At 36.4% G+C, this 27,524-nt stretch overlaps 1 protein-coding gene across 2 annotated transcripts in view; it reads right to left on the bottom strand.

Moving 5' to 3' along the window:
- Window positions 1-16,078: 16,078 nt before the first annotated feature.
- LOC113232470 overlaps window positions 16,079-27,524 on the bottom strand; it is a 28,813-nt gene continuing 17,367 nt past the window's right edge. Inside the window, exons 8-15 of one of the 2 annotated variants that reach the window (XM_026467212.1) lie at window positions 27,097-27,183; window positions 21,647-21,751; window positions 20,563-20,661; window positions 18,823-18,873; window positions 18,678-18,731; window positions 17,699-17,749; window positions 17,574-17,615; window positions 16,079-16,304 (exon numbers count right to left, since the gene is read on the bottom strand). In XM_026467212.1, the coding sequence (XP_026322997.1) occupies window positions 16,094-16,304; window positions 17,574-17,615; window positions 17,699-17,749; window positions 18,678-18,731; window positions 18,823-18,873; window positions 20,563-20,661; window positions 21,647-21,751; window positions 27,097-27,183 (700 nt within the window). In that variant the 3' untranslated portion in view covers window positions 16,079-16,093. The remainder of the gene's footprint in view (window positions 16,305-17,573; window positions 17,616-17,698; window positions 17,750-18,677; window positions 18,732-18,822; window positions 18,874-20,562; window positions 20,662-21,646; window positions 21,752-27,096; window positions 27,184-27,524) is intronic. The other variant, XM_026467213.1, reaches the window with a different exon arrangement.

The raw sequence follows: 27,524 nt of genomic DNA, 5'->3' as shown, positions 1-27,524 counted from the left end.
GTTTTACAATACATAAAATAAAGTTAAAAAGATTTTTTTTTAACGCTCACACTCAACATAGCCCCGCACTAGGGAAACCCTGTGTCTCCGGTGCCATGGACATACACATAGACAACCACAAATTACATCCAAACTCACGAGAGAAATAAATGTAAGCCATACGAATATTTCTCCCGGCATCGGGAATCGAATCTAGAACCTCTGCGTGGCAGTCCAGCGTGGTAACCGTTCGGCCGAGTAGGCAGTTATTAATTATTATTTTAAATTAATTTTAAATACAAGAAATGAACGAAGAATTAAAAAGAAAAAGAAAGCTGAGGTAGACGGAGGACCCAAGAAAACTTACTACAGCTACTTGGATCCACAGAAGTACGTAACGTTTTAGTAGCAGAAGGGCTCTTTGTGAAAAAAATCATCATCATTCATCATTAAATCATCAAAATCGGTTTACAAATGCCAGAGGTATCGCGTAACATACATTAAAAAAAATATACAGTCGAATTGAAAACCTCCTCCTTATTTTTAAAGTCGGTTAAAAATGAAACTTAACACGTTTAATCATAATGTGCCAGAAAATTAAACTAATTGTATTTAAACCTGGCTATACCAAAATTCAGTGAACTTACACAGGAATTCCTGGTAACGAAATTACGGACAATGTAACGAAGAGCGGGTGTTTTGGATGCCCGCACTATGCACTATTCCCTAGTGCTCCGCACTAGGGAAGCCGTGTATCACGCGTGTCTTGGACACACACATAGGTAGACAACCTCATACCCAAACTCACGAGATAAATAAATGTAGGCCATACAAATATTTATCCCAGCTCGAAAATCGAACCGGGGACCTCTGCGTGGCAGTTCAGCATACCCATTCAGCCACGAAGGCCTTTAATGATGTGCAGCGGTGTACAGAAAAATCTGTATTAGTTTTATGCGACACCGTTGTAACACCACCATAAGTGACGTATGGAAAAATAACATAAAAAAACAAATTCCGTGGGCGAATGGTTACCATGCTGAACAGCCACATAGAGGTCCCGGGTTCGATTCCAGGACGCGGAAAAATATTTATATGGCTTACATTTATTTGTATCGTAAGTTTGGGTATAATTTGTGGTTGTATATGTGTGTGGCCGTGACACTCGCGATACAGGGTATCTCTAGTGCGGGGCTATGAGTTTGCGCGCGTTATAGTTAACGGATACAAAGGTCGAACAAAGATAAAGAAATTCCTTCGATTAGACTCGACCCGAACCAGTGTTTGTTGCCTCATCGTGGCTACTTTACTAGTGAAGTATTTTCACAAAAAATATAAGAAGATCATGATATTTATTTCATAAATTAAATATTGCATACAAACAATTTGTTCACTTTCATGTAGTTCTTGTATCTATTAAGTACCTTTATAGATATATCTATTTCTAGACAATACCGATTTTGAAAGCATTAACATTAATACACTCTGTTGAAAGTCCACTTGAACGAAGGTCTAAGAAATAAATAATAAGTGCTTTTCAAACCGAACAAAGCGAGCTGTGATCCCTTAAAAGATCCAAGCTTATTCCACCAATAAGATTACTTAATTGAATGACCCAAAAACATTCGAAGGGATTTCAAGAGAAGATGTTTAAGAATTCGCTTTTTGTATTTTATCATTCTTTATTGTACCATTTACTTGGAATGTGACGTAAGTTACGAAATAAACTGAAACTGAAAAATTACGAAATTAAGCCTTTTATAGGATTTCTTAGACTTTTGCGAATTCTTCACATTGAAAATAAAACTATGTTTTCTTTGTCGTGCACCTGGTGGTTAAGACATAACTATCCATAGCAGTTACAATGCCATTCAGGGCTTTAAATCGCAAAGATCTGAGGGGATCACTACCAATGCGCCCGTCACCCTGAGACATAAGTTGACAAGCCCTATGTGTCTGTAAAATCACAGTAATGCTCACATTCTATGATTGGTAGCAGAAATAGGGAAAGTACTTCCCCGGACGGCTACTTTTAAAAATAAATAATTATACGTGATTTAGATTCGATAAAATAATTTGATTTTCTTTTTCAGAACCAGACGCTGATCATATAATGATCTTGCAATTTAGGCACAACTCACGCATTGATTTTGCAATAACCTTTTTAAAGGACAGTCCTGCAATCGTGCGAAATCCAAACGCAATTCGATCTCATTTTGCAGATTAACTAATTAAACGGAGTGACATTTAGTGAAAACGATCTAGTTTTAGTCATTTTTCAATAGGTTTGAACCCGAAATGCCCAACATTTCTGCATTTTCTGCATTTCTGGACTCTTTAAAACATTTGTCCATCTTAGAAATGGGGTTAATGAACTTTAAAGATCTGACGTGGAAGAAAAGTCAGGTGTTAAAATAGTTTAAAATTATATGAAGCTAATTGGAATAAATATGACGAGTGGTTACACACGGCGATTTTTTCAGAAGTGCGACTATATCGATACTAACGCGCGATTGCATCAATGCCATCGCCTATAAATCCCAAGTGCAGTGATGCAATCACGCGTTTGTGTCGATGCAGTCGCGCACTTGCATTGCGTTTGTATCGTTACTTAAAATCGTGCGTGTGTATAAAGGTAGACGATTAGCGACTGCATTGCTACTGCATCACGTTTGCATCGCTGCTAAAAGTCTCCGTGTGTAACTGGTCTTAAGATTACAATTGTTCCACGTAGACACTACGTAGAACTAAGTACATGGAAGTAATGGGAATAAACCCCAAAAATTGTGCAAATGGCGAATTTAAAAAAAAATCATGACTAGACACGATTTTACGAAAATTAAACTATCGTCTTCAACTTACAGCAAAACGCTCAACGCGATTTTTTTAAAAGAATTACAAAATTGATGAAAGTTTCTGAAGCTTCCACGGAATGCGCTGATCTGCGGCTTAGCGGCGGCCGAGTTTGATGGCTGCTTCATTAAACTTTTCGCTTTAGCCAGACCCTTCAGTATTCCGTCTATCGTGTCGAACGTTCGTACGCTCCATGTTATGAACTTTCAAGCAATTTTAGACCATAAATACTTAGTATAAAGTAGATAGTAAACATTTTGTTACATTTATATAGTGATATCAGCAATTGCGAAGCTGTCCAATACGAAACGTGACCCCGTCTAGTTTCGGAAGATTTTGTGACGCATTTGGTTTGTAAATAATAGTAATAACAAAACACGATAGTAGAGCCGATGTATTTGAATAGAGTCGCTTCCGTAACCAGCGTACAGTGATTGGTTCCACTGTCTACATACGAGATGGTTCTCCTACAATACTACAAGTCGCACAGTTGAACGAATGTACTCGCGCAGAGCAACGGAGTGGTTTTCGCGGAAAAGCGGGCAGTGCGGGCCGCATCCCACAAATACGCTTATTTTGCGGGTTTGAGCGCTAAGGGTTGATGCGCGCGGAATTTAAAATATTTTTTAATACGTTCAGGGAATTCTACGAATATCATTTGTAGTTTTTGCATGCAAAATTGTGTTTGTGAAGAAAATGTATACAAATAAAATCTACTTAAATGGCAGAAATCTGCCACAAATGGTCACACTGTTCTCTATCTCAAAGTGACATTGACAATGTCAATGTCACTTGACAAGAGGTCACTTGTCAAAACGTTCCATTGCTAACTTTCATGTCTATCATTTAAATACTGTCCAAACATTTTTGTCACATCGTGTTTAATTTTTTATTTTATGTCATTATTGTTTAATTGATTATTTGATTAGGTATTTTATAGCTATAATGATTTATGTGTGTACTATAAAATAGCCAATACTTTAGGTAGGTAAACATTCAAAATTATACTAGCAAAGTCCATGAACGGCACTTCGTTGATTTTGTGTCAGCTTTCGCCATCATTCTTTATTACGTTTTGTAAAACGTCATGGAACAAAAGTTAGTGTTTATGATGTTAGTGTATAAGAAAAAGTCACCAGTTTATGAGCGGGCTCAGCTGTGACACTTTCAGATTTACTACAGAACCGTAAATAAACACACGCTTAGCACCAGTTTTCCTGCGCTTAAAAGCACCACCGGCATAGCTTGCTGTGAGCCAACACTCTAGTATTTATGCAACAACCGTGCTTTCTACCAATTTTGATTTTTGTTTTTAATTTTGTTTTTTGTTTTGTAAAAATGTTTGAGTTATACGTATAGTGTGTATGTATATTTATATATTGTATCACGAGTTACGCTTCCACATTTATATGGCGATCGGCTATGGAGTGGAAAGTAGTGGACTCAAGTAGAAGATGTAGAGGATCTCGATGAGCTCGTAAAATTAAAGACGATTTAAGTTTACTGTAATATATAAATTAATAAATGTTAACGACCTTAAATATTGGCAATAAGTTGCTGGTTTACAGAAGTAGTGCCATTAATCGCTAAACAGTGGTCGTTTCTTACAATTCAAAAGTGAACTTCCTTTTTGACCTTTGTTAGTTCGTGGAAACAGTTCGTTACATTCTGGTAGGGATGAAATAACATGTAACTGGTGTTAGTTGATTGGTTCAAAATAGAAACCCCGGCCAACGTAATGTGCTCTTGACGAGCGTTTAGTTACTGCTTTGAAAGTTACATTAAATTTTATTACAAAATTCTGTTGCGTTCGCAACACTGCCTGCAAACTTATTCCCTAAACAGGGGCCTATTCAAGGCGGAGTGAATAAGCATTATTTAGGTGTGCATGCCCGATCGTTGATCTCATCGTCCCTGTCCATCACGTGAGATGGAGGTATTTGACCTCAGACGCTTGTCGACGTCAGACCTGACATCCAATTTTCTCCGCCTGTTTTTTATTTTATTCATATTACCTATATTCATATTATATTTAGAAGCAGTAGAGTTCCTTGTGAAAGAGTTCCGGTTTTGAAATTACAGGCACATGGGACTTGTTAACTTAAGTTTCAGGGTGAAAGGGCGTAGTGGCAGTGCCCCTCAGATCTTTGCAATTTCAAGCTCTGAGTGGCACTGTAACTGTTATAGACAGGCGTGTAGCTTGCCAACAGGCGCACGACTTGTTCTTAAGTGACGGCACTTGATGTTATAAAAAAAAATTCTGGGCGCGGGTTGCGAGGCGCTAGAGGCGATCCCTCACACCTCACCTTCTAAAGTGTGGGCTCGCGTGCAATACCTCGCCTTCATAAAGGAATTTAAAAATCAATCGATCAAATCCCATCATATCGAGATATCATGCCATAGCCCGTTGTCGTAAGAGCCTATAACTTGCAAACCCAGACAGTCCATTGGCTGAAGTCGAAAATGCGGTTGACAATAATAAGCTTCGAAAAGTTTATACCAGGCCATCTTGGCTGAAGTTTTATATTTTCATTGTACACGCAAATTAAGCAGCGTTCTTGTCCCTTTGCTCAATTTTCTTTCAATATAAAAAGTTATACTCAGAATTCCGCGAAAGACGATTTATAAATGGAGTAAAGATTAAAGTCACTCGTGTATAAATTTGAAAGATAGAAAATTTAAAGTACTCGTTTTCTTGTTTACGATTAAAGAGGTTTAATGTTGAAGAATTATTTTAGCCGAAATAAATGCACTGCTAGACTTAAACCTAAAAATAATAATAATGCCAGATAGTCACCAAAAAGCAGTGATAGCCTAATGATTTAACCTACCAAGCAAAGGGCCGTGGGTTTGAATGTAGGTTTGCACATCTGACTTTTTCAAAATTTTTGTTAGAAATTTTTAAATTAAAATTTACTATGAGCGATGAAGAAAAACAACGTGAGGAAATCTGCACACACCTGCGAATCTTTAATGATGTTTGTGAAGTTCCCCATTTACCTATAACCAAAACCCTCTCGTAGTGGGGCACAGGCCTCACTACGAGAAACTCAGCAGTGGAAGGGTGTGCGTCAAAAACGTTTATTGCTCCATTAGATACAGAAAAATAAAACCCACATCCTCTCCAATTCTTGTAACTATACCGATTAATATTATAAATAGATTTACAAGAATTGGAGAGGATGTGGGTTATATTTTTCTGTACCTAATGGAGAAATGAACATGTTTGACGTAACCCACTTATGCCATTTTTCCATGAGTGGTGCGATATGTAGGCTAACTATTGTTATTATTAGACAACCACACCAGTTTCCTGATCTCAAAGGCAATTAATTCCCTATACTATAAATACCAGAGCAACGGAATTCACTCTGAGGCATTTCTCAGAAAACCTAGATCAGAAACAATTTAGAAAAGTTCATTTCCCAGTTTGGGACCTCCATTGTAACAGAGGCCATTTGTAACTTTCAAATTTTGGTTATAAGCACGTTGATTCTGTAGTTAGGGCAGCTCCTTTCTTTTATTTTTTTTCCATCCTCTAAGCTTTTATGTGACTAGTAATAAAATAAAATAATAAAACCTTATTAGATCCAAATAAGTTTAAATTTTTTTACCAAAAATTTTCTATTTTTGTCTATTTTCGTTTGATAATTTATAACCAATCAAAATTATGTTATCTTAGTACTAATGTAAGATTACGTTTTCAAATGTGTGCGTGTGGCGACACCGGTTTTGATACAAATGTTGCTTGATGCCATTTCCATTCTTTTCTATCTTCATAACGAGCCGTCGAAATTCTCCTGTGTTTTTGTTACAGATCTTTGTACTGGCTTTCGGCATCGTCGCCGCTAGTGACATCTAGTGAGAGATTTTTGAATAACCTCCTCACCGCAGCCGATACCTTTACAGGTGTCACAACTGATGCAGATTTCGCTTTTCGACCAAATGTATTTATTGAGATATTTTTTTGAAATAATTCCACTGGTTTTTTTATAATTATGAATACAAAGATCGAACACAGAAAAATTTTTCGTCGACCCGGTGGGACTCGAAACCACGTTCATGCTACGAACTATGACCTTTGCTGAGTTTTCAGTTTGTCTCGTTGAAACTTCTGGTGAGTAAGAGGCTGCTAGCTACTTCCGGCAAAGAATAAGCTTTGCCATTCAAAGAGAAACCGTTGCCAACGTCTCGGGCACGACGCCCCAGGGCGCAGTCCTCGATAAAACTTTCTATCTGCAACTAGATAATTTATTGCTTTTCCTTTCAGAGGAAATTGACTAAATATTATGTTTAATATACATATATTAAACATATTTTAAAGCCGCGGTAGCCTAATGGTTTAACCTATCGCCTCTCAGGCAGAAACCGTGGGTTCCAGGTCAACACCTCTGAGTTTTTCGGAATTTGTGTGTGAAATTTAATTTGAAATTTACTATGAGCTTTTCGGTGAAGTATTACATCGCGATAAAACCTGGACACCGAATAACCCTGGGAAAACGTATGAAGTCCCCAACCCGCATTGGGCTATCGTGACGGACTATGGCCTAAACCCTCGCCTGAGAGGAGACCCTTGCCCAGCAGTAGGATATATAAATGTGTTGATGATAATGAAACGTATTTAGTGTCCCTTCCTTATTTATCAGTGACCTCACTTCGCTATCTACACTCATCGCAATACAACGCCGCCGCCGCCAAGATCTCATATAAGCATATAACTCATCACGCCATCTCTTCCGGGTCTTCCACGTCTCCGTCTTGCGTTTGATGGGATAGTCTTTGCCCACAGCTCGCTTGACATGCGACATATCTATCAGGTCAAGTTCCCCTTGAACCTAGCGGCTTTCTGACTATTATCAATGAACTGAGTTTTGGAGCACAATAGTGATCCATATATGTATATATTTAGTATAATATTTCTTTAACATAATGCCATGTAAATTCATCGCAAAAGAATGGAATGATGACTTTTTGAGACTATATATTTCTGGGCAACCAAAAATATAAAACTTGAATGAAACTTATTATTATATTATTATAACCTACATTAAAGCGTAACCAAAATTATTCTCTACATGCACAATCACGGAAAAAATTAAATATTTTTTATACATGAAAATAACACCCAATTATAAAATAATGAGGTGTTTCAGTAATTATGTAGAAAAAAAATGTGGTGTAACTTTTGCGTCTTGTAGGTTCAATTATAAATGCTACTGAACAGCATGTTAGATACCTGCATAGTACGTATAATAAATAAAACTAGTATGATAACTACATACAAACGTAGCAGCGCGGCTTGTAGGCATATATGCACGCCCGCTGTGCGCCGTGTACAGACGCACAGATTCGCATCATTATGAAGCCGCTTCTGGGACTATCAGTGCTATGCAACGCGAGTACATCGCAAGATTATGCCATTGTGTGCGTCCATGCACGGCACGTGGCAAACGCGTAGCTAAACATACTAACCACGCTGCTACGTTTGTATGGAGTTCCACATTATGTCTTTATTAATATTTTTTCTAAAGGTAAAACTATAACAGTGTGTTATTATCGCATGCTGTGCATTTATATACTCTTTAAAACAGTTGTCCATCTTGGAAATGGGGTTAATGAACTTCTAAAGATCTGACGTGGTAGAACAGTCACATGTAAAAATAGTTTAAAATTACATGCAAGTAATGGGAATAAATATGACATAGATTACAATTGCTCCACGTGGAACTGAGTACATGGAACCACTGGGAATATACTTTCCCCCCTTTCCCCTTTTATACCCTTATTATATTAGCTTCATTGGTGATCAACCTCACAGGTGACCTCTAATTATTACTTTCAGGGTCGCTCCCGACATAGGTGTCGCAGGCTATAAAGTTTGTCACTCGTTATAGCCATAGCGCGGCACCCGAGGTGGATACCCTCCCTATCCCCGGCCGCCCCTGGCGTCCAGTTAATTGAATAATGGACTTGCCTAATATCCACGAAGGTAGTGAGTTATCAAATTATTATTGTTGCGATGTTGCCATAGTAATTTTTTTCTTTTTCTATTTAGGGTTTGCTCTTGTCAGTAACCTGCCATTATTTTCTGACGTAGGTACACTCCTTCAGTTCCAGGAGGGCGTTGGACTTGACGACCTCTGTTGGCAAGTGACTTGCATGAGTCTCTGAGGTAACAGGTTCGATCCCCGGCCGGGTCAATGTAGAGAAACTAAAGCCAGATTTACATTTGTCTGTCCCATCAACCTTAAGTTGGTTTAGGGGGCACTATAAACAAAACATAAGTAGAAGATATGGGATTCATATAAAAGATGATTTATTATAGGAAGTTGATAATTGCAGTTATATTACAGTCTAAGGTACAGGGAGACGCTAAGGCAAATGTCTTGGATCTGTGTTTTGTCCAGAGGATAGCTGAACTGTATTTTGTGCCCGGTGGGCCTATATAAGGAAACGAACTTTCCTAATTAAAACGTGGGTGTCCTGAGAAGCGCCCATAGAGTTAATTGCGTCAATTTAGTTCTCGTCCTAATAGTATAGGGAATTTCCTAACTTGAACCATATCGGTTAACCTATATTATAATGTAATAAAGTCGATATTTCAACCGAATAATATATTCACGATAGAACTCTGTCGCTCAGCAAATGAATTTAATAACATTGTTCGCGTGCGGTCCTTGTGTAATTAATCATTATTTCATTAATAAGCAATCAACGTTTAAATCTGATAATATTGCCTTTAGTTGCTTTATTAACAGGCTTGGCTTATTAAGTGATTCTCGATGTCACATATTTAACGAAATCTGTTTCTCCAGAGAAATCACATTTTACACCTTGTGCTCATGGTAGATTTCTTGAAGTAGTAGGGCTCCTTGTGAGAGTTCGTCTATCGTAATATTGTGTAAATGTCTATGGATATTACTGAATTACTCTTTAATATGAAATATGTGAAGTCAGTCCTTTCCTTGTAATATTATTCAAATATAGTCACGATCAATAAAGTTATTTTCTATAAGAACTTTGACAAATATGCTTATCAAAGCATTGTGTGTTACAAACTAATTAATGCAAAAATTAATGCGTGGTAGCATGGGTAGAAGGCGCTAATCATAAACAAAATAAAAGAATACCCGTCACTGTCCATAAAAAGCTGTGCAATAGACACCATCTTGTTGATTTCTGTGTGATCACTAGAAGTTAGAATAGCTTCGATAAATTTTAGCTTGTCAATGTAAAACGAATTAGTTAGAAAAATGCAGGCGCGAAACAAGTACCAGCTGTGCTCCAGCTCCAGGTCAGTTCCGAACTCTTGTGTGAGCCAAGGTAGACCAAACTTCAAACAACCGACTATACACCTAGCTTTTCGATTTAATATCAAAACTTGCTGGAATTTCACGACACACTCAACTCACTTATTCACTCCAACTATTCCGTATAAGTTTCATTACATGTACTTTATTATTTTTGTCTGACAGAGCTATAAATAATGATAAATCATTCAAGGATAAAGGTTCCGAAAATTGATCTTAAACCTTCCTGAAGGCAATCGTTCTCTCAACTATATATATTTATCTCGAAGCATTGAATAATGAAGCTTGACAGAATAATTTAGGTTGCGGTCGTGCAAGGGTCGTGGTTACTAGAGAGAATACCAAATAACGCAATGAAAATAAAAGTTCATAGGTGTTGGTATTACGGTCTTTCATCATCATCATCAACAACATGCTGATTTCAAGCGCTGCTGGGTATAGGTCTCTTCCACCACGATCCTGTCCCATGCTTACCTATCTACGGCCCGCAACTTTGACGATGTCGTTCACCTATATCGCTACAGGTAGTCCGACGTTTCTATGACCACTTCGTAGCCACCATTTGGTTATCGTTTTACTCAAAATGTCCTGACCAGCTCCATTTTAAGTTCGTTATTCGATCTCCTATATCTTGGACCTAGTTCATCTTCGGAATTTTGGAATTTGGAACTCGATCTATTATTGATGCAGAGCATGACTCCATGACTCTTTGTGCAACTCTCATACTTTAAAATTAGAATAAAATATATAAGACAACATCTTACACATTACTCTGATCCCAAAGTAAGTAACTTAAACACTTGTGTTATGGAAATCGAAAACAACGACGGTACCACAAACACCCAGACCCGAGACAATATACAAATGTTAGTTATGCTGCATTGACCCGGCCGGAGATCGAACCCAGGACCTCAGAGACGCCGACGCAAGGCACTCAACCAATCGGTATACAATCCACTTGTAGTCACCCGTAATAGTCGGAGGTCGTCAAACCTGAAAGTTGTTATAAGAAATGTTTTTAATTTATACTTTGATACCGCGCGAGATTCCTGGCCAACCCAATACGATAAACCTTAAGATTAAGGTTGAATTTTAAGAAGCACTTGCTATTACGGACAGCTGAATAAACCATTAGCTAGTACGTACGTCTTTACTTGATACCATTCCCCATTATTCTAAGGAATTATCAATAAACCTCGTCAAGTATACAACACTCCTATATTTAACGCACACGCAAAACGCACACAGTCAACATAGCCCCGCACTAGGGAAACCCTGTGTCGCGGGTGCCATGGGCACACACATAGACAACCACAAATTACACCCAAACTCACGAGAGAAATAAATGTAGGTCATACAAATATTTCGCCCGGTCCGGGAATCGAACCTGGGACCTCTGCGTGGCAGTCCGGCATGGTAACCGTTCGGCCACGGAGGCAGTATTTATTTTACAGTATTATATAAGGAGGTGTGTTTATGATTGAAAAGTTAATATAGCTCCAAAAAACGCTCACCATATTCGCTTTAGCCGTAAAACTTTTACCAACTGAATTCAATTACACTCACATACAGAATTTTGTATCTGTAATACAGTTAGTGTCCTAGTACATACTTTTATAAACAGTACATCCTTGTGTTAAATTTTACATTGTGTCGAAATGCGAACTCATACAACACTACCTCCTCCGCGATTGGCTAATGAAAATGCTGCATTTTTGTACCCATGCCAGTTTATTGTGTGCCCTTTGTGACCGAATACCATGATCGTTCTGAGGTGTAAATACATGTGAACTTTCCAAATCCTCCCATTGCCTTCTATTGGTGACTAATCTCACTACCTACCTTGGAAACTTTCGAATATGTTATTTATTTATGCAACATAACAGATTAAAATCCAAGTACGCTACAGACACAAAAACAACATCAAAACATTTCATTTCAGGCATTGTTCATACCATGCTATAAAAACGTATATAAGTATACAAGTCATGGTATTATTGTAGCGGAAATTTTATACCAAGTGACGGGACGAACAAGTCGTGCGCCTAACGTTAAACGACACACCTATCCATGGCCGCTGCTCACTCTCAGACATAAATTGACAAATCCCATGTGCCTGTAATTTTAATAGTACGCTTACCCTCCACGCAAGAAAGGTGGCAGTACATCACTGGACTTTATTTAGATGATAAATATAAGGCAGTCAGTTTAACTATGGTAGATAATGGATTTTATTGTAGCTGGCAAAATTATTTGTAGTGATTACTTGCACCAAGACGTGCCTGAATATAGGAAGAGGACATAGGTTTGGTGACTGCAGCAATTTATGTGTGTTGGTAATTAACATAATATTACATTATACAACATCATCATAATCCTCAGCCCAACTGCAACTCGTGTGCTAGTCTCATCCATCTACGGCACGCAACTTTGACGATGTCGTCTACCCATCAAATTATACATGCGAAATATGTACTTGAATTCAGTAGAGTTTTTTGGACTCCGCACTACAAAGTGAATGGTAAGCGTTTGGTAAGCGATCAAAAACGCTTTCTATACCATTTTTCTTACGGTGATTTTAAGGCTGAAGGCCTACCATGGTACTCACAAAGATAAATTGATTTCTTTTGTCGACCGTAGAAAGATGACTTAAAAACTGTAAATGGTTCTAGGCTGAAAATCGTAAACAAAACATTGTTTGTATCGAGTTCTTGGGTTTTCGCGATTGTTACACATAGGAAATGAAACTATTTTTCCGGATTTAAATCGCGTATGTTTGTTTTTCCAAACAAACCGACGTTGACAGTCAATCGTGACCATGGGACCTGTAAAGGGCCCGAAACGACGATTTGTTTGAAAAACAAATCCGGAAAAATAGTTTCATTTCCTAAAACATTGTTTGGTTTGGTTTAGAAATGTAATAAAATAAGCAATACCTGATTTATAAATAAGCAAGATACTCGGTGAAAATACATGCTTAGTATAAATGCGGTGCTGAAGTGCTCTGTCAGTGAGGTCCAACCCTAACAGGTACTTTACTTTGGACTATTCATTTCTAGTACTTGATCTACTATTTTGACATAGTTTTACCACACTAAAAAGTAACAAAGTAAATGAAATGTACGTTCGAAAAGCGAACCAGGCTTCAGTACAACATGGCCAATTTGTTTTCCCAATTAGCATTGCACTAACTGCAGAACATGGTAAAAAAGATTAGTTGCAGTAGACCATCTTTATATGCAAACATTTTGTGCACGATTACATACATTTTGTTTTGAAAATTCGGTGAGTTGAAAGCAAACAGTAAATTTGTTATTCGTTTTCATTTTAAGCTGCTCAAGAGACGAGGAGTTCGTCATGGATGCTAATTATTTCGTAGTAAAGTTTTTGCGGTATTCATAATTAGATATAAATGTTTCATTTGAATCAACAAACGTTTTTAATCTAATTACTTGATGAAACCCGACCTCGTTCTGTCTATTTCAACTAAAGTGGGACAGGCTCTCACTAGGCCAGGCCAATCACAGGCACATGGACTTCAGATCTTTTATGATTGACGAATGCATTTGCTATATTACGAATCACTTTACCCCACTACTTTTATTTTGGGTATGGTCGGCTACAGAACGCTGGAAGTAAAACGCAATCTAGCTCTTATGACCTACATATTTCGCTTGGTGCGTGGAATCTTGTACAATCCATTCATGCTATCCATGATGGGCTTTTAGGTGCCTAGGACCAGCCTGGTGCGGCCTCACAGAAGAAGGCTATTTGCATACCTTCTGCACGTTCTAGGGCAAGTGATCTGGCTTCTTTGCCCCGCGCGCTTAAGTATTTCAATCGGATCTTTGACTCCTCTTTGGACCTCTTTGTATGCTTCGAAGCCCATTTTACGGTTTCCGCGAGACGATATCTCGAGTCATTGACCATGGACAGTAGCATCACATAAGTATTGTGCATCCCGAATAATTAATACTATGTCAATGTTTTAAAATTTGATTGTTAATAATGTACTTGCGATATGTCCAATTCCATGATTTGTTATTTTTATCTAATTTTTTATTCAGTTTGTTTTATGCAATATATAATATTCAATGATTTGTATATTTTCATTAAATTTATTTTGTATCAATTCTTTATTAAATATGATTACATTATTATTTCAATATATGATATTAGCTTAAGAATTACTATTGTGTTTGGATATTAATTTGTAAGCAATATGTAATATAATAAATAAACAAATAAATAAATAAATAAAATCATAATTTAGTTTCGTAAATGCTCCGTCTGTCACCAATTTCCGTCATAGAGCGCGTTTGACTGTATATTGATGGGAATACTATGCAATTAATTATAATAGTATTATAAAATTTATTGATTTTTGTATATAATAAGACACAAATACTATTCCGATATCATATTTCGTTTGTCCGATCATAGTAGCCTGCTATTTTTAATTAATCTAATAGTTATATTTTATAAAAGAAACAACACGACTTGGAAATATCTTTTGCCGTTACTTCACAAAGGCGTCTCACAAGGCACTTTACTGGACCCAATATCAAGTTTATTGTATTGTGTGTGGTTCATTGGTTTCCAAAGGTTATATAAATGCATAGAAATAGTCAGAAAAATAAGTATGAAACTGTTTCTCAATTAATATCGAGGATGAATGTATTATTAGGCGTTTTCTAGGAAAAGTTATTGACATCGCTCTTAAGTTGATTGCACCCAATTTATACCTTAATTTTTGCTCCCTTCCGTTTTGTTTTAACATGCTGTACTTATTATTGCTATTTTTAAAACTTTGGAACTCAATACTCGGCAAACTACTGGTAACAAGCAAAGTGTAAATAGGACTTAACGTCTTCGGTTTAAAACGAAAAGTAGGAACCTCAATCGCTTTGACAAATAACTCCTGCATGAAAATGTTTAAATGCACTGCAACGTGTAACTATTTCAATTTAATGTTCCTTTGTATAGTATGCAAATATATTCCCGAATGAAATGGAAAAGAAAAAGTAAGGTACAAATCCTTAAAGTTATGTAAAAATAATTCAAGAAACATTCATATTTATATACCAGAAGACGACTCAGACAGACAAAAAATAAAAAATGTATATGTTACTAAAAATAAGCAGCGCAAATGTTTAGTTTGAAGGGATAATATTATACGCTTGTATTGTTCATAATAAAAATTAAAATAAAATATTACATAATAATATTTGTGAACTGAAATTCATCAAAGGTATTTCCCGTAGATCATACGAAAGAACGTTTACTAGAGACTACTACCTCTTGGAAAATTAAGTAATGGAAATCCCCTTTGAGGCCAGATAAATTAGTGTAGGTCATTGTTAAAACTGCGTAATAAAAAAAATCATACATTTAAATTTTATAACTGTGACATGTAAGTACCATGGAACAGCTGATGTTTTTTAACTATACTAGAAGGAAGGAGTTTCAAGAACAGAACATTTCTTTGATACGATGTGGCTAATGACTTTTTTACAATAACAATAACGCGTGTGTTGCGGGTGCCACACACATAGACAAGCCCGGGAATCGGATCCGAGACCTCTGCGTCGCAGGTCAGTAAGTTTGGAGCTTATATAGGCGATACCAAATAAAACATATTGTAACATCAAAATAAATGACAAAAACATATTGTTGAAAAGGTTCTTTATAAATCTAACAAATAAAGAAAAGGTTAAAAAGAGAGATAACGTCGCCTCGCCTTTATCAAACTACGGGTCAGAGCTCGCCAGGTGTTACTTTCTTGAGCCGATTCATTCAGAAAGGAAAGGGATTGTCTCTCTAGTAGATTCATTTATATTATAGTTATAAAGGATAGTTATAAAGGACGTCTAGTTCAGGCCAAAACTCAATAATGTTATTATTAATTTCAAAACGAACAACTTGTTTCCTATTAAAATTTTCAATGTATTTCATATGTGTTTTATTTTGTCGTCAAATTGAACATAACTTGTGTTAGAATGCGATTGCGTTACACTCGTTGTAATGTTATTTGTTGTTCTGTCACTCGTTGCATTATAACTGCTTGTAAAATTGGAAGGTTTTGAATTTGTCGTAGTTTGTTTCTTATCTTGCCTTTCTTGTTGGTTATTGGATTGCCGTTTTCTGTAATCTCCACTACGTCTACAACATAGAACATAAGTATACAGCATCTATATTGAAATGATCAAGTAAGGTCGTTTCGTTATCATTACAATATTTGATTACCTCAGTGGCTTAACACACAGCAATTAGATATTTAAGGTTTTAATCTCGATAGGGTCAATTGGTCATAGTTAAACAAAAAGGTTCCAATTGTACATCCAGTCACTTTTGAGATATGGCAATTTGAAGTTTTAAAGTGATTGTCACTCTTGTTTTATTTTCAAAACTTATAATGTCATGTAACTCCAGAGATATTTATTTATGTTTATATGTTGATTTTTTTTTTATCTAAGAGGTAAGACTTTAGGAACCGTTTGGTACATATAACTCATTTTTTTATAATTTTATAGATTAGATCCTTTTTGCTTAACTACGTCCAATTTAGGACAATTTAAAAATTGGTTTTGTTCTGGATGTTCTGGGATTATCCCTTTACTTAATTTGATTGCTCTGGTAATCATTATTTAGACGATTCCCTGGGTTGAGACCAGGCAATAAGTGCGTTTGTCTAGTACATTATTATTGTTACATTATATACCAACAACAACAACATCAACCCATTTATACGTTCCACTGCTGGGCACGGGAGTCTTCTCAGGCGCGGATTTACGCCATAGTCCGCCACACTGGCCCAATGCGGGATGGGGACTTCACACGTTTTCAAAGGGTTGTGAACCTTCTTCGACAAGCCCATGGTAAATTGGAAAGTAAATTTCGCACATAAATTTCGAAAAACTCAGAAGTGCGTGACTGGAATCGAATCCATGACCTCAGAAGCGATAGGTTAAACCATTAGAATGCTTTTATTCGACATGAATTTTATCGCTTTCACTCCGCGCGGCCGCCGCGCGATTCCCGAGCGGAGTCCACGTTGGCGCCGCGTAGCGACCGCGTTCGTCTAACTGTCATGGCAAAATACGCTCTATTTATTTAGTTTTTACGTTTTAACGTAAATGAGCGTACCGGCGCGCGAGTGAGACTGGATTTAATTGTCTACGCGGCGGCCCGCGTGTCGGCCGGGCGGTTGTATAATTCAGAAGATTTTATAAATGTTGTTGCCTAGTAAATAGAATTGACATTCGCCATTAATGTACATGAAGGCATGGTATCTGGGCGGTCATGCATTGTGACGGAGATACAATACAGATATCAGCAATGATCTTATCGATATTGCATTTCATTACGTTCCACGTTTTAAAACAGAACTTTTTTAAAACCTAAGTATTATAACCATCAACTCTGTATTACCCGACTACTTCTTGATTTGTCCCATTGATTTTAACTTCTTCGCTAAAAATTACAAAAGAAACAATATCAAACTAAATCATATACTTAATTGACAACAAGGAAGCCAATCAATCAATGATCCTTACCCGTAATAGTTCAAGTCATTGGGATCTTGTGTACCCTGCTGATCGGTAGCCCTATAAATATAAGTATTGCAAATTATAATGTATAAAATAGAGTAGAAGATATACATTGATGAAATATCAATTGTGTGAGGTGGATAGGATAAAGACATGGAGTATCAAGTCATACAAATTAACTTTAGAACGTGTTTAAAACTGTAGATGGCAACATTTAGGTAATATAAAAAAATATTGAATCTCGAAAATTTGGGGTATGTCATAATAACAAGTATAAAATATAAAAAAAGGAATGCAAAATTATTTAAACAATATTTAAGGAATGTTTAAAATTCATTTACAATTATGAAAATTGATGAAAACTGTCGTTGAAAAGACAACAAAACCGAAGGTTTCTCAGTACTATGTTAGTTTGCAATAAATTACATAGATGGCATTTCTTTGAATATATTTTCGAAATCTGTTATCAAATATATAATCAATGCTTGAATAAGAACAACAACCTTCACAAAAATGTAATTGCTGCCATCTGTAGACCGTATACTTTTATAATCGCAACGCGGGTTTATTTCGTACCATCTATTGTTCAGTATTAAGAATAAAAATAAGTGTTCGAATAAGCGGAGTTACCTACGTGTGCGACATTCCTTTGTATGCATTGACTTACAGATAAAATATTTGTATGAGATTGGGTATCTGTCTGGTTTTAGTATATTATTATATTATTATCTGTGATAGGGATAATATAAACTACGCATCGAGATGCAAAGAAGTTTCTGGCTTTCAGGAATTAGACTATGCAAGGGTCTTAGAGATGTTTATAGGCCACAGGGAGTTGTGGACTTCAAATCTTTAAGAATTTTGTAAAGGTAAACGTTACCATCACGTTTAGTTTCAACAAAATGTTTTCTTTTACCGTTTTAGCAAATGATAATTACTAAAGTAAAACTATATATACCTACAAGGAAAAATAACAAAAAATTACCAATAGTCGCCACTGTTAGTATCGTAAGGATTAGAAGACGTGTATACATTTTCACTGAAAAATATCGTGCATGGTTATAATTCAAATTTAAATTAATTCACTTTCTTTTTAACTCTTAAACTTTTTTAACACAAAAACTTCTTACCTGTATTCATCAAATGTGTAATCATTTGTTTTGTCAATGCCTTCCGCAGAGCTGAAAAAATAATAAGAAACAGGTTGCAGCAGTTACGTCATAAAAGCACGTATGCAATATTAATAAAAAAATTCTAAATAGCTTTACTTAATTTGGCTTATTTGTATATAATTAAGTTTTGTTGAATATCAGAATATTTCACCGTCATGATAGTCAATAACATTTTTGTGAAATTACTCCACTAGTTTGTTATAATTATTAAACAAAGATCGAGCATTTAGAAAATAATTGCTTTGATCTAGTTGGATTTGAATCAGCGTCTCCCAGAAAACCGTGCCTGATGCTATGCCAACTAAGCCACGGAACGGATTAACGAATCTCGCGAATTTTGCCATGTGTTTGTTGCAGTAGCGCCACCTGTGAGAAATCTATGAAAGTTTTTCTTCACTCAGAGAGGTACCTTTACAGCTACCAGCCGCTGACTAGAGATGTCACTTTAATAATTGTAATTAAGTTTTATTGAATGTTATGATGTTTCACTGCTATGATATTCAATTTTTTTTTTGTGACATTACTCCACCAGTGTTATAAACAAATAACGAATAACGAACGAAACTTCCACCACAAAATTCACCTCGATTCGGTTGGATTCGAACCAGCGTCTCCCAGCAAAGCCACGCATATTAATAAGACACATATACACATTCACAAAGCACACCTACACACCAAGAGAGATTATTATTACTAAACGTTGTCAAAATACTTGACGTTAGACATTGATATTAGGCGTACATATGTAATTTCAGACATAATGTTATCTCGGAGACAGTTATCACTTGAAACTTAATGTTACAGAATTCGATTTATTGTGTACATAATATGCTTTACAGAAGGATACATCTTAGCTAATACATGTATATCGTGTTGTTACCTAATCATTAGATAAATAATTTATTAGATATCTATGTAACTAATCTCGATCAAAATGATTTTTTGTTTACAACATCTTGTCAGTTTGACAGCTTAAACTGGGTGAGGTCACAGAAGGGGTGGCTTTGATGGCTTGTTTACGTGAAGTTTAATCAGTCATCTACGAAGTTCTGTGACACGACGATCGTAATCAAAGTTGCTTCTTTTTATGATACTAAATGACGGGACGAACAAGTCGTGCGCCTGATGGTAAGCTACACGCCTGTCCATAACAGTTGCAGTGCCGCTAAGAGCTTTAAATCTCAAAGATCTGAGAGGTACTCCCACTGTGCCCGTCACTCTGAGACATAAATTGACAAGTCCCATGTGCCTGTAATTTCACCAGCACCCCTTACCCTTCACAACTGGAACACAGTAATGCTGACATTACTGCTTGGCGGCAAAAATAGGTAAGGTTGCAGTACATTCCTGGACGAACTCTTTCACAAGGATCTCTTCTGCTACTAAATAAATGCTACTCCTGGATGTACAAAACAAACAATAGAATACAGCACAATATCTCAACAATTTGTTTAAAATTAAAATACATGCCAATGATAAAAAATCTCTTACATGCAAAAACAGACAGCTGTATCATCTGGCTCAACAATTGTGACGTATAATTTTGCGCGAAAATAATAAATCCCGTATAATTGTTATGCGAATTTATGCGCATAATTGTTATACTATAATAGAATAACTCCGGACAAATGACCATGTAGAAATTAGTGGTAAATATTGAAATGTCTGTGGACGACAACGGCTCAGTAACCCACTTACCGACTACGCCCAGGTTGAGTCTCAGGGAGAGTTTCAGCTCTCATCTGCGAAGCTTCATGTAGGGTCACGTATCTCGTCCGCTTTGTCCCCGTTTGTGTCCTAAATGTAACAAATAAATAATAAGCTTATTACTAAGTAATGAGCATTTACTCAATCCACTTTCACATTACGACTATTTATCTACGTTTGACATGTTTTGTGACCTGGCGGTTGGCACTATTGGCACTAGATGACGCCTTTTTTTTCTTTTTTCGATTCGAGTTCGATTCTCGATAGGGTATTTAGGAACACAGAACTTTTCTAAATTGGTTCTAGTTCGCGCTCCAGAGTTAATTCCATCGCTCTCATAAAACAGGGACTCCTTTTCGCTTTTTGATCAGATGGGATGTAATCCAGTGAAGGTCAAAAAAGATCAAGTTTCTATGGTTCAAGGTCATGTGTACAACCTCAACAATTCTGTGGTCTCAAGCTACAGCTTGTGGTTGGCTGGAAAATAATATTATTATTGGGTAATTGGCCTGGGAATGATCAGTAGCACATGAGCGGGGGTCTACTAACATTTGTCGCGGCTCAAATTTTAACAATAAAAAACGACTTTCTATCGTGTCAAACCAAAACACTCCATGATTCAATACAGTGTTTTGTAATTTCATAACAAGAAGAATCTTTCAGCTGTTAATGAATGATATGATATGAATATGTAGTCTCTGTCTCATAGATTTAAAGTTTACAATCCCAAAGCCACGGATACTGGCATGTCGCAAAATACATGAGATTGTTCAGCCAGATCTTTCTGTTTTTTGACAATACTTCTATCTAGCAAAGGGTTCAATGAGGCATCACTAGAAGATACAAGATAAAAATGAAGTATGGTTCTTCACTTCCCAACCATGATATTGCAAATTGCAAATAGCAATATCATGGTTTCAAATTGTTCATTTCACAAAAATATCTTCTGTCGCTGTTACACCAATATAGCAAGTAAATTTCCTTTCGTAATGGAATTTTTACTTTTGACTAAAGTTGTGTCTATTGTTGCATAAAATATTATTGTTAAATATTGTTGTATAAAATTAATTTGTACATTTTTGACGTAGTTGTAGTTACATGAGGTTTGTTATTCGTTCTGTAATATCCATAATATGTCGCTGGACCGTGTTTAATGGCTTTCTTTCCTGTTTCATTCAAACTGAAACAAACAAGTTCACTTTATTAGGGCCATAAAAGACAAAGTTGCTTAACCCGTTTATGGACAATGACATCGTTTACCGTAAAATTAAATATCAGAATATGGTACCATTTTTTGCTATATAGATCTAAAAAAACCAACAACCGCTTCACAGTGCGATTTCCAAGTACTTTCTGTAGTCGCCGCCTACTGCTTCTAAATAGAGAAGTAGCAACAACGTAAAGGACCGGTGAAGAAAGTAACAACGACTTGGAATTTAGTACGCATTTCGTCGCCTTATTTTCTCAAACTCGTATCTTAAAGCACAAAGTTACTGAAACGCTAAAAATGGATTGTATTTACAAATTTCGCAGGTTTATTTGACATCACATTTCCTTCATATTCACACACTGACTTTTACCTTTTTCTTCTTTTTCTTTTTCTATTTTTATATTCTTAAAGTAGTACATTCAAATTAACACCCTTGATAAGAAATTTAAAATAAATTGATACTTTACCATCTCCTGAATAAGATACAAGGTTAAGTAGGTAAGGCGACGATTTATTACTTTTACCGACCGTGTTCCTAATGTCCAGATTCGAAGTCGACCAAAGGTAAAGGACGTGTTGAATCGTATTATGAAGCTAAAGCGGAGCTGGCAGGGCACCTGATACGGAGACAAGATGTCAGATGGAGTAAGGCGATAACTGAGTGGCGTCCAAGGACTGGATACAGGAACGTCAGGAGTCCAGAGGCGAGATGGGCAGTCATTCGACGTGGCGGGCTACCCGCGAGGCGAGGGCGCGGGGCAGGCGAAGCAGGAGATTAGATGCGGGGCGCTCTCAGCGCTGCCGCGTTAACATATTGATAAAATTCAACGAGTTTTCACGCACATATTTATTTTGTGGATGTTATATTAAGACAGTACGATGGACACCAACGTGTTTATATGAGACATCGAGTATATAACCAAAAACACAGACGAAATAAGGGCCATACATTCTTGGTAATTCATCAGTGATACATCACTTATAAATATCAACTCTCGTTTACACGTCTCCTTATATTCCAAAAATATTATGTATGTATTGCAATAAAAAATAATAATCTCTAACAATGGCGTGCTGTTCCATTCGGTGGTGTGGGGAAAAATAACAAAACATCTAATTACAAAACAAACGGAATCAAATTTCATCGGCTATTAAACATTAAATATGTAATTTTGCAATTTTCGTCCAGTACAGCAAAGCTCAAGCTAACTGGTCAATTTGAAGTAAAACAATTGACGACACACACTGACGACACCCGTCAATTGTTTCGAATTCGGGATAGCCAATGCAAGTTGTCACAGTAATGCCATGGCAAAATAGTTTTCAAACAAATTAAATGACATTTCGTCTCTATTTCTGGTTATATCTTAGAGGATGGAAAAAAAATAGTCGAAGGGTTATATACTCGATGGTATGACACCTCATAAAAAAACAAATATAAATAAAAATAAAAATAAAAAGGCTTTATTCTTCAACAGAAAACACAACAATATTTAAGATAAAACAATGCTTAAATCTATGTCGAAGAAAAGGAAAAAGCCTTAGCAATTTGCTGGTTTTCAGGCTTCACCTGGCAAGTCGCTGGAGACACCGTAGCATATAGAGACGGGTATCTTTTCGAATACATATATAAATAAATAAATAAATAGGAGGGTATCTCACTCACTATATACGTTTACTACATAAATAACAAACCTTAAAACTTAAAATGATATACGTACCGACCACCAAACATACTGCACTTAGCAGCAAAGAGTATTGCACTGTGTACATAGAATACAACAAGCAGAGAATGGAATTTGGAAAAAACATAGAGTTAGTACACCTTTAATTCCAATTATAATCCTACTTTTATTATTTTCAATGACGTAACAGAGCCTACATCACCTTCGACCAACAGTATGATGTCTTGTGTAGATTAAGCAGCCATTCCTTGCACTTACACTTGAAAGTATATGACGATTTAAATCCGGAAAAATAGCTTCATTTCCTAGTATGAATTATGATCATAGATATAGAAAAAAGGGGAGATATGTAATGACGCTATGTAATATCGGGTACCGATGTCGCCATTTTTTAGCTTGTGTGCAATTCAAACTTTACGCTCTATTATCTACTACCATAACTAAAAGATTTTGATTGGGTAGGGCTTAAAACGTGAAAACGACGTAACACAATTTTAAAATTTAACAAAATTAAACTTACAGTTACTTGAGTAAGAGTTATATTACAATATGTCAGTATTTTTTTCATCCTGGTTCAGCCAATCACCATCAGGTGGCGTTCATCAGGGGTTTTAGTAAAAATGTTACTAGTATATAATAGTTAACTATTACACGTTAGATGGCGCTGAAACTCATTTTTCGGTACACTAAGAACTCACGGAGCGGTTTTCACCCACACCTGCCGCGGCATCTGTAGAATGTGATAGTTAAGTATGTAAAATTTAAAATTTACTAATTTTACGCCTGTAGTGGTGACGGTTGCTCGCGGTTACCGCGGCGGGGTACTAGTAGAACCGCGCAGGACGCGATCACCTGTGCGCTTGGCGGCCGTAGTCGCCCGCGCACTTTGGCGGCCGGTTCAGGCGCACGCGGGATAAGTTCTCTATTAACCGCGCAACTTGCGATTAACTCCCACTAACTTCACGGTCCGCTCCGCAATCGCAACGGTTTCGTGCTCGCAATCGCGGCGGCTACGTGCCCGCACAAAACTTGCAGGGTCGTGAGTATTGAAATAAAACCGCTGTCCCGCAGCACCGGCGGGCGCGGATGGAAGCCGCTCCGTGAATTGTTAACCTTATTAATCTTAAACTGACGCTACTCAACGAGGGATGTGGTCCTACCTAATCGATAGTCAGAAACCATGTGGCTGTTTTTAATATTAAAAAAATATTCCATTTTTCATACTATACCCACACTGGTACTGGTGTATTATTAAATTAATATATTAATATAAATTATTATAATTTTCTTAATGGCGGCCACTAGGCTTGGGCCAGTGTCAGTTTTATAAGAATAATATAAAAAAATGGCTATCGTCGCCAGTGTCAGTTTTCCATTATACGTTACCACGGGCTGGTGAAGCTGTCATTGTCAAGCGTAAATTCGGACCAACGAATTTAATAAATTAAATTATGTTGTTTTTTATGAAAGATTTATGTAATTTTTTGTAATTGTTCCTAATTTATTTTGCATGCACATGTAAAATAAAGCCAATTTTATTTTATTTAGTTTTTAAATGCATTTGCTATGGAAATTTAAACAAAGTCAGAAATAGTAATAAGAAAACCAATATTTCGATTTTCCGGCAGCTTCAATCCAATCGTCTCTTATTTTGAACTCATTTAATTTCGAATTAAAAATACTCTACGTTTAATCTACGAGTATAATGGAATTTAAATATCTAAATTATCTAAAACAATAATACACATAAATTTTTCTTCAAGCAACAGCAACATAAAAATTGACATGAAATTGAAACGGTTGTCCGAAATATGAGTTGTGTTAAAGTTACTCGAAATAAAATGTTTAGTAATAATTTAAATTTAACGTGAATGCTTTTCGCTTCGATATTTTAGGGACTTTAATTACAAAAATCATAGTAAGAAATTCAAACATATCGGTAAAAATTTATTGTCGATAAACATCAGTCATCGTAAATGAACATCACTACTATATTTGAGTCTAGAAATTTCTAAGGAGACAAAAAGAAAACATTGAATAATAATAGAAAACGTAACTAAAAATGCAAATACCTGGTAGAATGTTATCTCCTGGTTTAAAAATTTTTGTTTTCACTCAATTAGTTACACGGTCTATCGCTACAACTTGGCATTTTCACGTTTTACGAGAGAACTTGTATGTACAACGATCGCCATGTCACTAAGGCGACGTTTGTAGGCGTGTCACCTCGATATGATCATTTTCATCATATCGAGGCGACACGAACCACGCCCCTTTTTTTCTATATCTATGATTATGACCACACATATAATGACGAATTTTTGTAATGTTAATGAAGAAGCTACGTAAATGACGCCCGCTGAAACTTTACGTAGCCCAGATAAACGTAGAGGCAAATACGAGGCCGTTTAAAAAAGACTACTTCGGTGTCTGTCCATCAGTCTTAACGAATCTGATCGCACTGACCAAAATTAACACTCAGTGACGTTTTTAACTGATAACATTGTTGGTAAAACTAAACATACAAGAATACATCGAGTACATAACCAGAAATAGAGACCAAATGTCATTTAATTTGTTTGAAAACTATTCTGCCACATCATTACAGTGACAAATGCGCTCCAATTAGACAGTCCGAATTCGAAACAATTGACGGGTGTCGTCAATTGTTTCACTTCAAATCGACCAATTTAACTTGAGCTTTGTTATAATGGACCGACATTTTAAAATTACATATTTAATATTTAATTACCGACAAAATGTGATTCCGTTCGTTTTGTAATAAAATGTTTTGCTCTTTTTCCCACACCACCTATATGGAACAGCCCCCCATTGTTAGAGATGTTATCTTTATTACAATAAATACAAAATATTTTTGGAATATACGGAGACGTACAAAAAGGTCAGTTGTTGGCGCTGTAACATTTCAGCTTTGTAATTTGTGATTTCATCCCAAACGTGAATTGATATTTAAAAGTGATATAAGGCCTTATGACTTGCCAGGGATGGATGGCCCTTATTTCGTCTCCATTTCTGGGATGTAAATAAGAAATTACCAACGAGAGTTTGATAGAATTCCGAAACCGAAGACTGAGGGCTTTAATGACTCAAAGTTTGTAATTTGTACCGCCCGCGCTACGTACAATGTTTTTCATTTGTGAGAAAATGAATACAACGATAATTTATTTATTGTATAAATAAATATCGCTCCACAATACAACATTTACGAATTTTGCAAATGGTGGAGATTTTGTTTTTTTGAAACAGATTTTCAGCAATTCTTCCATAGATCAACACGAACTAAAATGTTATAGAAGGCACAGACGCATGCAGCCACAATAGCAACAGCCTATAAAATAAATCATTTCCAAATTAAAAAAACACTGCAATTTGAATTCACAAAATAAATTTAGCAAAATTGCAAACGCTTAGTTTTTTTTATACTTCAAATTTAAGCGTCATTTAGATTTTTTGAACATAAAAACTTTTTGCTTAATCTTGACGTAAAAAATCCATAAGGTGATAACGTAATGAAAATGACCGTAGGCATAATTTAGGACATTACGGTCGACTTTGCCTGCATGTTGTGACACAGTTTACAAGCAAGTGTGACGAAAAATGTAAACCTACCTTGTGGTATTCCAATCCATGTAAGTTTGGTATATTCTAACGCCTGATCTTTGAGCCACGCTTTCACAATACTCTGCACTGCGCCGACTGAAAACAATATAAATGTAAAGGTAATAAGGGAATAGACGAACTTTGTGGAAGTTTTGCTGGTTCGATTTTTTTAGCAGCAGTAGAGCTCCTTGTGAAAGAGTTCGTCCAGGGAAATACTGCCACCTTACCTACTTCTTCCGCCAAGCAGTAATATCAGCGTTACTGTGTTCCGATTTTGAAGGGTAAGGGTGCTGGTGATGTTACAGGCACATGGGACTTGTCAACTTATGTGTCGGGGTGACGGGCGCAGTGGCAGTGCCCCTCAGATCTTTGCGATTTCAAACTTTGAGTGGCTCTGCATCTGTTACGGACAGGCGTGTAGCTTACCATCAGGCGTA

This window comes from Hyposmocoma kahamanoa, unplaced genomic scaffold (assembly GCF_003589595.1).
Source record: "Hyposmocoma kahamanoa isolate Upper Pololo Valley unplaced genomic scaffold, ASM358959v1 76, whole genome shotgun sequence".
Classification (NCBI taxonomy): domain Eukaryota; kingdom Metazoa; phylum Arthropoda; class Insecta; order Lepidoptera; family Cosmopterigidae; genus Hyposmocoma; species Hyposmocoma kahamanoa.
This window is presented reverse-complemented; position numbering and strand designations above follow the sequence as displayed.